This window comes from Schistocerca serialis, chromosome 5, assembly GCF_023864345.2.
Source record: "Schistocerca serialis cubense isolate TAMUIC-IGC-003099 chromosome 5, iqSchSeri2.2, whole genome shotgun sequence".
NCBI lineage: Eukaryota > Metazoa > Arthropoda > Insecta > Orthoptera > Acrididae > Schistocerca > Schistocerca serialis.
The window spans coordinates 262,960,444-262,975,949 of record NC_064642.1 but is presented as its reverse complement, the minus strand read 5'-3'; the positions used below and the strand labels follow the sequence as shown (position 1 = coordinate 262,975,949).

Below are 15,506 nucleotides of genomic sequence, written 5' to 3'. Positions count from 1 at the left end.
ACAGTGCCAATGACCTATTCAGCTGGCCTGAGTATATACACTGAAGACCCAAAGAAACTAGTACACCTGCCTAATATGATGTAGGGCACCTGTTAGCATGCAGAAGTGCCACAACACAACTTGGTATGGATTCAACTAATTTATGAAGTACTGTTGGAGGGTACTGACGCTGTCAATCCTGCAGGGCTGTATGTAAATTTGTATAAGTATGAGAAGGTGGTTCTGAACAGTACGTTGCAAGGCATCCCAGATATGCTCAATAATGTTAGTGTCTGGGGAGTTTGGTGGACAATGGAGGTTCGCAAGGATGCTGTGATGATAGCTGGGTTCGAAGAGTGTCAGCAATCCCATGGCAGAGGCTGACATGCGACAGGTGTCAATGCGTAGCCCAACAGTGCCAATGACCTACTCGGCTGGCCTGGGTATAAGCACTGAAGACCCAAAGAAACTAGTACACCTGCGTAATATCGTGTAGGGCACCCACTAGCATGCAGAACTGCCACAACATGACTTGGTATGGATTCAACTAATTTCTGAAGTCCTATTGGACGGTATTGGCGCCATCAATCCTGCAGGGCTGTCTGTAAATTCATAAGAGTATGAGAGGCTGGTTCTGAACAGTATGTTGTAAGGCATCCCAGATATGCTCAATAATATTAGTTTCTGGGGAGGTTGGTGGACAATGGAGTGTTTGAACTCAAAAGAGTGTTCCTGGAGCCACAAGCCTGTTGCATTGTCCTGCTTGAATTGCCCAAGTCCATCAGAATTCACAATGTACATGAATGGTTGCTGGTGATCAGACAGGCTGCTTACATGTGTGTCACCTGTCAGAGTCGTATCTATACATATCAGAGGTCCCATATCACTCCAACTGCACCTGCCACACACCGCAACAGAGCCTCCAACAGCTTGAACAGTCCCATGCTGACATTCAGGGTCCATGGATTCGTGAGCTTGTCTCCATACCCATACATGTCCATTCACTCGATACAATTTGAAGAGAGACTCGTCCGATCAGGCAACATATTTCCAGTCATCAAGAGTTTGATGTCAGAGTTGACGGGCCCAGGTGAGGTGTAAAGCTTTGTGTTGTGCAGTCGTCAAAGATATACAAGTGGGCCTTCACCTCTGAAAGCCCATATTGATGGTAGTTCATTGAATGGTTCACATGCTGACACTTGTTGATGGTCCAGCATTGAAATCTGCAGGAATTTGCGGAAAGGCTGCACTTCTGTCATACTGAATGATTCTGATTCTCTCCAGTTGTTGTTGGTCCCATTCTTGCAGTATCTTTTTCTGGCCACAGCGATGTCGGAGATCTGGTGCTTTATCAGATTCCTGATATTCACGGTACACTCGTGAAATGGTTGTACAGGAAAATCACCACTTCATCGCTACCTCGGAGATGCTGTGTCCTATCACTTGTGCACCAACTATAACATCACATTCAAACTCACTTAAACCTTGATAACCTGCCATTGCAGCAGCAGTAGCTGATCTAACAACTGCTCCAGACATTTGTTGTCTTATAGAGGCGTTGCCAACCACAGTGCCATATTTGGCCTGTTTACATATCTCTGTATTTGAATACACATGCCTATACCAGTTTCTTTGGTGCTTCAGTGTATATGGTCGAAAAGAGACTTGTTAATGTGGAAGACAAGTACTACTGCGCGCTTCACTGTTATTGAAACTTCCTGAAAGTTGGTCATTTCCTGGAGAACTGGGGTTGCTATTAAGGAAGCTGACAGTATGGAAATGCTGTGTTGGCTGGTTATGGCTCACGCCCTGAATACGGCATTTGGCTCTTGGCTGGGGGGTTGCCGTTACAGTTGCATTACAAAGTCTGCAGCTGGCTGAAGGAGCCTTGGAAATGTAGTGTGGACCACGCTAAGGGGGTAAAAATTTAAAAATTGACCACAGTAATTCCTTTAGGTCTGTATCCATGTAGCAGGTCAACATTGTAACAGATCATTTTGTCACTAATCACAAGCCTGTGGAGGGAAAATTCTTTACGTTGAAGTATTAAACTGTCAGAGTTGATATACTATTGAAACTGACATAATGTTTAGAAAAGGACTGAATTAGTTTCACGTGTAAAATTCTGGAGTTCAGCATTGTATTAGGCGCAAAGGTACAGATTATGTTGATGTACTGTTATACGAGTGTCAGAAAGTATTTGGGTAACTTCTATGTTCTCATAGAAGAAAGCTATTAAGTAATTTGTCACCTACAGATCTCAAATGTGATATGTCTGCTGTTGTGATCAGCATCTTGGAACTGAACTGAAGTAAAAAACTGACAAAGGATCTTTTCTAACTTTTTATGTCCTTGTTCACAAGCTCTCCGTGCATAAAGTTACTAAAATCCTCAACTAGAGACTAAATAGTGCTAATATTTCCAACAGTATAAAAATTAATGTCACACGGTTTTGTGTAATTGGCATGAGTACACCTCTTAATCATCATAGGTGTATCAACAATCTGGGCTGCTGAAGATTCCATGGAGTCTTCCTCAAGGGAGGTACATATTTTGGCATTTCTGCTTGATGTGTCGACAGAAGTGCCGACACAGTGTTATTTTGAGGGGGACGATATGCACGCTATAAGCGCACGCAGAATATCGTGACGTCTGAAACAGGACGCTCAATGAATGCTAAAAAGAAAAGTACGTTGCTTTTGGAATACTTAACTTTAATCCATCCTTGTTGTATACATCGTTCTTGTTGAGACATGCTTTAGACGATAATTATCAATTGCTATGTAAGGCTAATGGCGCCTTGCTAGGTCGTAGCCATGGACTTAGCTGAAGGCTATTCTAACTATCTGCTCGGCTAATGAGCGATGCTTCGTCAGTGTAGTCGCTAGCAATGTCGTCCGTACAACTGGGGCGAGTGCTAGTCCATATCTCGAGACCTGCCTTGTGGTGGCGCTCGGTCTGCTATCATACAGTGGCGACACGCGGGTCCGACATGTACTAATGGACCGCGGCCGATTTAAAACTACCACCTAGCAAGTGTGGTGTCTGGCGGTGACACCACACTGCTGACATAAAATTATTACATGACCTGTTACCTTCTACATCCTATTGTTGGCAGTAATTACACTGCACAACACCACTGTTAAGCTTGCGTATCATAGTGGAAATTTCCATTTGACAAAACATTACAGTATTTGGTATACATTATGGCTTCTGGCTAGAAGTCCCTTATATGAGGAGGAGGCGGAGGAGGAGGAGATTAGAGTTTAATGTCTTGTCAACAGCTACGTCATTAGAGAGAGATCAGAAGATCGGAGTATGGAAAGATGGTAAAGGAAACTGGCCATGCCATTTTCAAAGGAACCATTTCAGCATTTGCCTGGAGCAATTTAGGGAAATCATGGAAAACCTAAATCTGGATGGCCAGATGGGATCTCAACCGTCCTCCTCCTGAATGCGAGTATAGTCTGCTAACCACTGCACCCCCGCCCCCCGGTAAGCCAGTCCTTTACAACTTGTGGCCATTGCACTATAAGTTGGCACACTGCAAGATGAGCCATGGGTATACTTCCCTACCCACCACTCCTCCTCATTGCACACAAAATAAGCTTAATGGTTGTACAACAATAAACAGAAATGGTCACCACCGTCACATTTAGTATCAGCAGGTGCAAGGAGTATTTTGAAAGGAATAAAGATTGTGTTGTATAACAGCACACTCAATTTTTGAGTGTGGCTCTGTATGTTCTCAACAATTAGACCACCTTGACATTGGCTTCGTAAAGCGAAAAACAAAATGTTTAATTATAGTTCTGAACACTTTCAACATGTGCCATATTAAATAAGTTTTATGTACATTTCAGATTCAGCAGCTAATGCTTACTTTCTCTTTGAATGACACTGAGCAATAAGTAAGAACATCACAAATGTGGGGACAGAATCATAATCTTGAGCACAGATGAAAGGCTTGGAAGTAACTGTTATTTGGTTAGTTATCTGCATGTTTCATGGATCATAATTGCAACCTGTTGGTATGATATGGGACGAGTTAGTTATACAATTACAATATGTCTGGTCAGCAATAAATATGGCAATATGCTGACAATTAACATTATTTATTATACACTTTTTAAAACATATAAATATATAAACTTGCCTGCAGTAATTTATGTTCACACACTGAGCCTTACATCACTCCTGGTTAGAGCCCGTGCATCGGGAGAATGAATCATGCACGCACAGTGACTGATTGTCTGAAGTGGGTTCAGTCGAGTACGTAGTTCTAAGTTTTATCCACCAAAGTGCAGTAGCAGAGAGAGACATTCAAGAAACAAGTCAAGAGAACATTTTTGTGAATTGCTCTGTTTATTTATTGAAGATTTTTTGTTTATTTACATTAGTACAGTTTTGTATATGCTTTTAGTAGTGTGAATGATGCGTGAACGTGGTCTAAAATAAATATGTAAATCATTCCTCTACTAATGAACGCTGTACTTTGAGAAAGTTTTAAGACAGTGTGAATGCAGATCATGGGGAATTTTGTATCATAATATGTTAAGTACGTTTGTGGTAAAAGGAAAGCAAATACGAATGCAGGTTTTTTGTTGATTGGTTAGTCATAAGAAGCATGGACTAACAAGGGAGAACAATGTTTTTCTATTGGCCTTAACAAAAACTGACCAATCAGAATGGAGTATTCTATGCACATCTTTTCTCTTGGAGATAGAGAATGCTTAAAGCAGTTTAAGTAATTGGAGCTTAGCCTTTTTGAGAAAAGACAATAATTCTGCATGGCATATTTGTGCAGATCAGTGACCAAAAACTTGAGTGCATTAGACACTAATAAACTTAATAGTGTGGTGAGCATTTTCATTTAAGAACAATCCGTGTTTAGTAGCTGTTCACATTTTGGGAAATACGTTATTATAAACTTGCTAATGTGAATTAAATGATTTAAGCATGACTGTGTTAGAATTAGCACGGGCTTGGCAGTGAACTTGTATTTCTCAACTTGCAGTATTTCCACTGTTCATTCAAAATTAAGGCCTCTTCCTGATTTCTAGAATAGTTATGCTGTATGCAGCCTGGTGTGAGTTACAGTACGGTCTGTTTCTGCTCGGCATTCCTACTGGTGGTCTGCTGCAACGAGTTCACAGGTAGGTGCTCGTAAAAGGGACGAAAGGAACTGTGCCGCCACAACATGTGCACACCAATATTCCGAAATTATTTTATGGAGTATAAGGAGTTGTCAAACAGACAGATTTCAGTTTGTGTTTGCAGTCAATTTTATTAGTCACTAAAATCTTTATATTACTGGATCGGTGGCTACAGTTTTTATTGCTGAATACCTCCCTCCTTTCTGTGCCACACTAAGACTCAATGACTGATAGTGTAAATCTTATCAGCTTCTAGTATTATAAGTCTGACTGTTACTGTTGGTTTCAAACTGTTTTTATTCTGGACAAAAACTTCATAAGGATATAAATGTACTATGGGGTTTTTGTCAGTATGTTCAACTGTTTAAAGAGCCATTACCCTTACATGCTTCCGTGCAAGAAACACTATTTTCCTCGACAAGTTACCCAAAATATGATGCCATAAGACATTACTGAATTAAAATAGAAAAAGTCGGTGAATTCTTTTTTAAAATTTTAATCTTCAAAATCTAATACTATGCATAAACAAAAGTTGCAAAGCTAAGACATTTAAGAAGATCTGCAATGTAATTTCCAGTTCAGGTTCTTATCAATATTAACAACTAAAAATTTAGAATATTCTGTATCTTCTAAAACATTGTTCCTGGCAAACTGATATAAATTAGAATAAAAGTTTTTAAATAAAATCAGTGTAGGATCATATGTAAGCTGTTAAAATTTACAACTTAATCAGGTGATTGGTTTCAACCATAGTACGATCACCAGCAGTACTCTAGAGCAGTTGTTATCGATACTAGATGGCGAGCTGCTCCTCACCACTCTCTCCAGCTGTCACCTTGGAGTTTTAACACTCTGGTGATGATCGTACTATAACTGAAACCAGTTACCCAATTAATAAACTTTAAATTTTAAAAACTTCTATGTGAATCTAGAGTGTTTTTATTCAATAACTTTTATCGTAATATTCTGTTTCATTTATTGACTCATCCTCATGCATTCTTTTTATTGTGCCCTACCATGAAGGACATAAAACTATAAAAATATATTAAAAATTATTCCTATTCCATTGTGGCAGGGTGCTACAGCAACCAGTTTTGAATTATTTCAGAATAAGAAGCATCTTGGTTGCGAAATTATCCAATGTCAATGATGTGTTTCACCCTTTTTAAGCAGCATCATATTGTCTATAAAAACAAGAAACCAAGCAATTAGTAACAGAGGATTGGGCATAGTCCTATCTTGCATGACTATGAGGGCAAAATGAACTGAAAGTAATAGAAACTTAAGTAAAAGTAGCTGGATATGAAACCCATCCTTCATGTAGCCATATAAAATGGGAAATGGGTGCAACAGTAACTGGATATGTAATCAGTCCAAAAAAAAAAAAAAAAAAAAAAAAAAAAAATTTGCAAGGTGGACCTAGTTAAAAGAAAACGCCAATATATCATGAAAAAGGTTCAGAAAGGTGGTTGGAAAATTTCATTGTAAGCATACGCTGTGCAAGCACTCTAAGTTTAGCTCTGTATGACAGTTTTAATGAGATATTTGGATTTGCTATTTTAAATCATCATTTTATCTAATTATTATTTATACGTTAATGTGCTTTCAGTTTAATGTAGTTGCATTGGTTTTCTTATATGTATCGTAAGTTATTAGGTTACCATAGTTTTCATATTTCAAAAATAGGACTTATGCTGATCATGCCCACCACCTGGTCAAGTCTTGCCACACTAAATGTGGTGTTTGGTTGGCTTATTTGGGGGAGGGGACCAAATGGCGAGGTCATCGATCCCTTCGGATTAGGTAAGAAAGGGGAAGGAAGTTGGAAGTGCCCTTTCAAAGAAACCATCCCGGCATTTGCCTAGAGCAATTCAGGGAAATCGTGGAAACCCTAAATCAGGATGACCGAATGTGGGTTTGAATCATCATCTTCCCAAATGCGAGACCAGTGTGCTAACCACTGCGCCACCTCACTTGGTCACGGTTTTTGTATCTTGTTCTGTCACAATAGTATTTGTGTGCGCGCCAAAAGGACTATGTGCTCCGTGTGGCTCATAGCGTATTTAGTTTTGCATGAGTGACCCTATTTTGTACTATGGTAGTGTCAGCTAGTGTGTTCAAGGTAACCTGCGATAGTTGATGAAACCTGCACCTTATTGGTGGTATACAGGCTTAGATGGATTACATATCCAGGTACTGTTGCATCCATTTTTCATTTTATACGGCTACACAATGAATGGGTTTCATATCCAGCTACTTTTACGTAAGTTTCTATCACTTTCAGTTCATTTTACCAGTGTATTTGTCCAAGATAGTACCACACCCCTTCCTTTGTTACTAACTGATTGGTTTCTTGTTTTTATAGACAATCTGATGATGTTCCAAAAGGGAGAAACATGTCATTGACATTGAATAATTTCCCAGTCAAGACTGTTTTTGTTCTGAAACAATATAGTAATAAATTATATAAAAATATCAGACACATAGTAGTAGTACTAGTAATAGCAGCAGTAGTTGTTAAGATCATGCGAAACACCCATCTAAAGTGAAGATTAAAACTCACCTGCTCACATAGCCTTCAAAACAGAGTGTTGGTGTTTGTTCAGACCGTAACACTGGAGTCCATTTGTTCAGTTCAGTTACCTTCATCTGGAAAGGAAGCAGTCTATCATTCTTCTTTTCCAGTCATATAAACCTCAAAATTATATACTGCAATAATCTGAATTTTGCAATCTCATTTAATTTAATTCAGCAGGTTCCTTTGGACTGTATATGTCAAAGCAACTTGATCTTGAAATGATTGCAATAGAATATACAATAAAAATATGGCACAGTGATCACTTTAGAGAACAACTCTTGTGTAGAGTACAAATATTGTGCCAAAAGGGATATATTTAACTGAAAACTTCTGTTTCTACAGTTTAAAGTGTGCCAAGCAATAATAACAGTGCTCTATAACACTGCAGCTATTTAAACACAACACAGAACAGATTAACAGAAGTGCTGCAATTTGTAAACAGAGATTCACTTAGTCAGTGAGTCAAACAGTCACTTGGAGGTGCTTTTTCCATTCCAATGGAAAATGTTACAAGACAAACACAGTGCTTCACAGTAAGGATTACTGTTAAAATTCTGGAAGTACACACTTTAAGAATTATCAAGCAACATGTTGCTGTATGTGACAGTGACAGTATGTCATGGCAAATGTACCCAGGAGGAGGTGGCATCATACTTCAACAGCAGTATATATTAAGAATTACGGTCACATGTCAGAAAAGTAATTATATTTTCTATTATAATTTAACAAAAAGTGCAGTGTGATATATTTACTCTTTCTGTCCAAAAGGAATGTTCAAAATTTAGGGATATGACAGGAATGATCACTTGAAACGTCTCACAGACATCGGCTCTAAAAAGCATACCTTAAGAGTTACAAGGACTTCATTTTCGATGCTGGGAAATAAATCTCTTCTACTGCTAGCTCTTTGCTTTCCACATTTTTGAAGGAGGTAATGTGGAGCAAAACAAAACAGAAATGTCTAGCACACATGAGCTCTTAAGTACATACCTTAAGAGCTATGAGCATTCTTCACAACTGTGAAACACCCCCTTCTATCGAACAAGTGCTCATAATTCTTAAGTTATGCATTTCAGAGCCCATATTTACTTATCTTTTTTGGTTCAAATGATTGTTTCTGTCATGTGAATGAATACTGACCATTCCTCCTGGGGCATCCAGTATTTGGGGTACCCTGTCTTAGTCTGGGTGGGTAGATAAATGTGGGCAGGTAACTCAGACCCTCGGTTGAGATGGTCCCACCTGTTGAGAGGACGATTCTCAAAACTTAGCTTTTTCCTTCCATCTGATGAAACATACAAGTTCCAAGAGCAAGACTAAATATATTTTCTTCTTCTAAATGTTTTAATCAGCAGTACCAGGAATTCACCTCTTGAACATATTCTTCTGTATATTATGAATATTTATTTATTCACACACACACACACACACACACACACACACACACAGAGAGAGAGAGAGAGAGAGAGAGAGAGAGAGAGAGAGAGAGAGAGAGCTAAGTGTTGTGACTCGCCGATCAATCATTCAAAGTGCCGCCGCACAATTACGCGCGTCCTCTACAAGCGGCGCTGTCTGCCAGATATGCAGCAGCCGCGCCACCTAAGCGGCCAGCCAGCCAGCAGCCGCTAGACTTGGACTCAGTGCTAATTTGAATGTTACCGTGTTCACATGTTTTGCTTGGTCAACTTGCTCTGTGACTTACACGTGTCGTGTCGTTTTGAAATATATGTGTTTAACTTGACGTTATAACAATTGGCAACGAGGTAGTGGATTTTTCCTTTTCATCGTTGACCAACAGGTTTCCATGGCTACTTTAGAGCAACTATTGCAAGGTCTCATTGAACAGCAAACACTTCTCACATCGGCGGTTCACGATTTCGTCGCGGCATCCAATGAGGGCCGTTTCTCGTCATCGTCTATACCTCCTTTTCCTCCTTATGATGAGACGGCGGAAGACTGGTTTGATTACGAAAAACATCTTCGACAGCACTTCTTGGCATTTCATGTCACGGACGAACAAACATGTATGTCTCTGTTCCTTTCATGGATTTCACCTCAAATGTATCGATTGTTGTCACAATTGGCTCCTTTGAAAGATCCTGCATCTTTGTCTTTTGCTGAAATGTGCTCACCTCTGTCAGTATATTTTCATAAGCAAATGCATGTGGTAGCCTCTCGTGTTGCCTTTTATTGTTGTCAAAAACAACCGAATCAATCCTATCGCGCTTGGGCTGCTGAGCTTCACGGCCTCTATTGAAAGTGTCAATTTGTTACTGACGTTCACAAAGAATCCTACGTGGATTCCATGGTATGGGTTGCTATTACCTGGTCGGCGCCCGACAAAGAAGTGAGGCAACGTGCCCTTCAGTTGGCAAATCCGACTCTAGAGAAAGTCCTATCCATCCCGCAGTCTTTTGAAATTTCTCACACCGCTGGAGCGCAAATAGAGGCATGGGGCGACGTCGGGGACATACAACCTCTGTGCACTGTTGACGACGCATGCGGCGTGTCCTCGCCGGCCGACGTGGCCGCAGTACGCTCCCACGCGCAGTCTCGGTCTAACCGTAAACAACCCTCTCAGAAACTGCAGCAAAGCCCCCAGCAACTTCCTTCATGTCCGCGGTGTTTTACGAAACATTCATGCAAGGATTGTCCCCATCGTTGGGCCGTGTGTCATAAATGCAAAAAGAAGGGTCATGTGTCTTCCGTTTGCAAATCCGACCGCATACATGATGTTCATGACCGTGACGCTGATTCTGCTTCAGTGTTGTCTGTCAATTGCACTTCTTCCCTTTCAGGGAAGTTATTCCTCACAGTCCAAATTCTTGGTCAGAATGTTCGCACGCAGGTGGATACTGGTTCTGCTGCCAATATCATTAATTCTCAGGCGTATCTTCAGTTGGGTTCTCCACCCCTATCACCTGTCACTCGGCAATTACGGACGTACAATAAACAGAAGATTTCTCTCTTGGGACAATTTAATGCTGAGGTATCTTACAAATCCGTCGTTCGCACTGTTCCCATATTTGTGGTTGACCAGAGTAACGCAGAAAATCTTTTTGGTTTTGATGCCTTTCGCATTTTTGGGTTCTCCATAGATGACTCTGTCAATATCATCTCTGATCCTATTCCTTATGCTCAATTGGATTCCATGTCGACGACATTTTCGTCCCTTTTTTCTCCTGGGTTAGGCCGTGCAAACGACTTTGAAGCTCATATCACACTCAAACCCACTGCTCGGCCTAAGTTATTTCAGGCTCGGCCCATTTCTGTGGCCCTTCGTGATCGGGTAAAACAGGAGCTGGATCGTCTCACTACTTCAGGGGTCTTGCTTCCTGTCACTTCCAGTGAGTGGTCCTCTCCTGTCGTTGTTGTTGCTAAGCCCAATGGTGATATTCGTCTCCGTGGCTATTTTAAAGCCACTGTAAATGCACAATGCCTCATCAACACTTATCCTATGCCCCGACCTGAAGAATTGTTCACTAAACTTGTGGGTGGCCAGTATTTTTCTAAAATTGAACTGTCGGAAGCTTATCATCAACTTCCTCTCGATGCTGCTTCCCGGCAGTTTCTGGTCCTTAACATGCCTTTCGGCCTCTATCAATACCAACGATTGTCATTCGAGGTTGCCAGCACCCCTGCTCTCTTTCAGCGATTCTTGGAACAATTATTGCTCACTGTCCCTGGGTGTATTAATTACCAGGACAACATTGTTGTCACTGGCTCCACCACTGAAGAACATCTTCAGAACCTCCGCACACGTTCTCATGTCTTACAGACTGCCGGTCTTAAGTGTAATCTTCAGAAATCACAATTTTTTCAGGCATCTATCAAGTACTTGGGGTTTCAACTCTCTCGGGATGGTATTCGTCCGCTTCAGCAAACTGTAGCTGCGATCGATGCCCTTCCTCACTCTATGTCTGTTAAGGAACTGCAGGCCTTCTTGGGGAAAACAGCATATTATCACAAGTTATTACCGTCTGCTGCTTCGATGGCTCAGCCGTTGCATCGCCTGTTGCATAAAAACATGCCTTTTCACTGGCCCGTGTCATGCGATGCGGCTTTCCAAAAATTGAAGACTATGCTGAAACAGGCCCCGTGCCTGGCTACTTATCAACCTGGCCAACATCTTGTTCTTGCCACGGACGCCTCTCAATACGGGGTTGGTGCAGTCCTTGCACACCGTTTTTCTGACGGTTCTGAACAACCCATTGCCTATGCCTCCAAAACGCTCACGGATGCCCAACAAAAGTATTCTCAAATTGAAAAAGAAGCTTTGGCCATTATTTATGCTCTTCATAAGTTTGGTGTTTTTCTCTATGGATCAAAATTTCATCTTGTTACGATCACAAACCACTTGTTTCCTTGTTTCATCCATCAAAGTCACTTCCCGACAAGGATGCACACCGCCTCCAGTGTTGCGCTCTTTACTTGTCTCGTTTCAATTATGAGATTCATTTCCGGCCGATGGCTCAACACGCGAATGCTGATGCACTGTCTCGCCTTCCCATGGGTCCTGATCTGGAATTCGATAGGGACGAACTTTTGTGTTTCCACCTGGATGTTGCTAAGCAGCGGGTTGTGGATGGGTTCCCCATCATCGGTGACCAGTTGGCAGCTGCTATGGGTTCTGACCCTACCCTCTTCCGGGTTTTACGCTGTATTCAGAAGGGTTGGCCAGATCGTCCGTCCACTAAGACTTCTGATCCGTTGCGGAACTACTACACTTTGCGCTACCACCTCATAGCTAGGGATGGTGTTATCCTCCTTTCCACCGACAATGCTTCACCACGTGTTGTGGTACCTGTGTCTTTGCTTGCTTCGGTCTTGCGCCTCCTTCACCAAGGGCACTGGGGGTGTCTCTCGCACAAAATCCCTGGTGCACCGTCATGTGTACTGGCCTTGCATCGACTCTGAAATAGCACACATGGTCGCTGCCTGCGGCCCTCGTGCGTCACAGGCTGCCGCCCCGAAGTCGTCTTTGTCACTGTGGCTTTTGCCTGAGACGTCCTGGGAGTGCATTCATGCTGACTTCGCGGGACCTTTTTTAGGTACTTATTGGCTACTCGTAATTGATGCCTACTCTAACTTTCCTTTCATTGTCCGTTGCATGTCGCCTACCGCCGCGGCAACCACAAGTGCTCTCGCCCGCATTTTTTCTTTGGAAGGCCTTCCCTCTACTCTTGTTATTTATAATGGTCCGCAATTTGCCTCTTCCGAATTTGCGGATTTTTGTGCTCGTCACGGCGTTATGCATGTCACAGCCCCTCCGTATTGATCACAATCCAACAGTGAGGCTGAACGACTGGTCCGCACATTTAAGGCTCAGATGCAGAAACTCCTGACTTCTTCTGCTGCTGAGGATGCGCTTCTCCAATTGCTGGCTTCTTATCGTTTCACCCCCATGGGCGACAACAGCCCAGCTGAGCTCTTACATGGTCGACAGCCCCGCACGCTACTTCATCTTCTGCGGCCTTCCACCGACCGGCCGCGGGTGCATTCGCTTGGCCGGTTCATCGCCGACGACATTGTATGGGTACGGGGATATGGCAGGCAGCCAAAATGGGGTCCTGGCCACATCTTACAACACCGTGGCCAACACCTATATGAAATCCAGATGGACACGGGTGTTGCAGTGCGTCATTCGGACCACCTTTGGCCTCGTGTTCCAGCAACGCCTGTTCCGAATGCCACTCCACCACCTTTGGCTCTACCTGACGCTCGGGATCTTGGCATCTCTCATTACTCACAACGCAGCCCTCTCACCGTCATCTCGGTGCCAGCACAAGAACGGACACCACCAGGAGACGTGCCCATGCAGGAACCAAATGACCATCATATGTCAGAGGAACTCTACTTGCCTCCTTCTCCTACAGATGCCGACACATCGCCCATGTCTCCTGTTATATCAACTGGACTTGCCGCAACAGGCAGATTGGTGCATGGGGCCCCAGCTGATTCGACCCCTCCATCTTTATGCCCAGTCAAACAACGCCTATGGATGTTAGCAATCTACAGACCACATCCATGAAGACCAGTGCAAAAATTTCAAAGGGGGGAAAAGTGTTGTGACTCGCCGATCATTCAAAGTGCCGCCGCGCAATTATGCGCATCCTCTACATGCGGCGCTGTCTGGCAGATAAGCAGCAGCCGCGCCACCTAAGCCGCCAGCCAGCGGCCGCTAGACTTGGACTCAGTGCTAATTTGAATGTTACCGTGTTCACATGTTTTGCTTGGTCAACTTGCTCTGTGACTTACACGTGTCGTGTCGTTTTGAAATATATGTGTTTAACTTGACGTTATAACACTAATAATATAACAAAAGAAGAGAAAAAGTTTTGAATCCCACTGTTTACTTTCTTGAGTAACCATTTTCAAAAGATTTCGTAAAAACGCAAAAGGAAGACAAATCAAAATAATATCCACAAATGACTATTCATCTACAGCTACTAGGTCTACAACTTTGCTTCCGCCATTTTTTCTCAAAGTTCAGGGCTTTATTGTGAAAAACTTACAAAAAAATTATGATTCATAGTATTGCCCATCACTGGCCACTACATTCTCCCATCTTTCGGAAATCATACGAATTCTATGGCAGAAGAACTGGGTGTCTTTTGTGGGGATCCATGAATCAATTCAATTTTGCTCTTGTTCATATGATCAGAAGTGCTGGTCAGCCAGACTGTATGCCATTGATCAAAAAAGGTAGTAGTCAGAGAGAGCAACGTATGGAGAATACGGCGGAAGGGATAGGACTTCTCATTTCAATGTTTCCACGTATATTTTGACAGGTTTTGTGACATGGGGTCAAGCACTGACCTGCTGCAAAATTACCTCTACATGTCTATTGCTGTATTGTGGCCATTTGTGTTTCAGTGCTGGGCTCGAACGCATCAACTGCTTTTGATAAAGATGTCCTGTGGCTGTCTTCGTCTGTTTCAGTAGCCATGAAAATGTTCTGTCTTCCCCCGCCATGCCGGTCTTCGACATCAAAATCACCATTCTTAAGACATTGAAAACATTCTCTGCACGTTCTTCCACTAACAGTTCCTTCACCATTGGTCTCACCCAGCATTTTAAGAGCCACAGCCATAGATTTCTTCATGTTAAAGCAGAAAATTAAAACTTCCCGCAAATGGCGAGAAATGTGTACGTAAGTTGATGTACTTAATCGAGAATAACCTTATGATGCAATCACAAATCGACTAATATTTTTGTGGAATTATGTTTACAGATGCCTAAGCTTATTGTATTACACCTATGACCAACCACCAGAACCCCACTTGCCACTACTGCCATCTATTGCAAAACGGCGGAAACAAAGTTGTAGACCTAATATATTCTGTAAACCACTGAGAAGTACATGAAAAAATGTATGTCCCACTGCACCATTTATTAGGGCTTTTTCCCTGTTCCATTCACGTATAGAGGGACTGCACCAGTTATTACTGTTTTTTTTCTATTCATGTATGAAGTGTGGTAAGAAAGATTGTTTAAATGCCTCTGTTAGAGCTGTATTTAATCTAATCTTATCCTCAGAATTCCAACAAGAGTGATACGTAGCATTGGCATAAAGTTTAGTGGTTCATACTGTGTGTTGTTTGTGTGTTTAGCACACAGTATTCAATTTTTTGGGAAGCAGGATGGAAGACACAACATTTTTGGATGACATTATGCACTGTCAGATTAGAGGCAAAGCCAGTCTCCTTTAGGTAGGCCAGATGTTGAACTTCGTCTGTAGCATTATTTTATGATTGTTGAGACCGTAGAAGTGCAAGTGGAAGCCATGAAAA

General features: G+C 42.1%; 1 protein-coding gene across 3 annotated transcripts in view; it reads right to left on the bottom strand.

Annotated features, from left to right (window-relative positions):
- Nucleotides 1-15,506, bottom strand: part of LOC126481631 (uncharacterized) — a 259,917-nt gene that overhangs the window by 194,839 nt on the left and 49,572 nt on the right. For all 3 annotated transcript variants that reach the window (XM_050105528.1, XM_050105529.1, XM_050105530.1), the window contains exon 3: nt 7,699-7,784. In XM_050105528.1, coding sequence (XP_049961485.1) covers nt 7,699-7,784 — 86 coding nt within the window. The remainder of the gene's footprint in view (nt 1-7,698; nt 7,785-15,506) is intronic.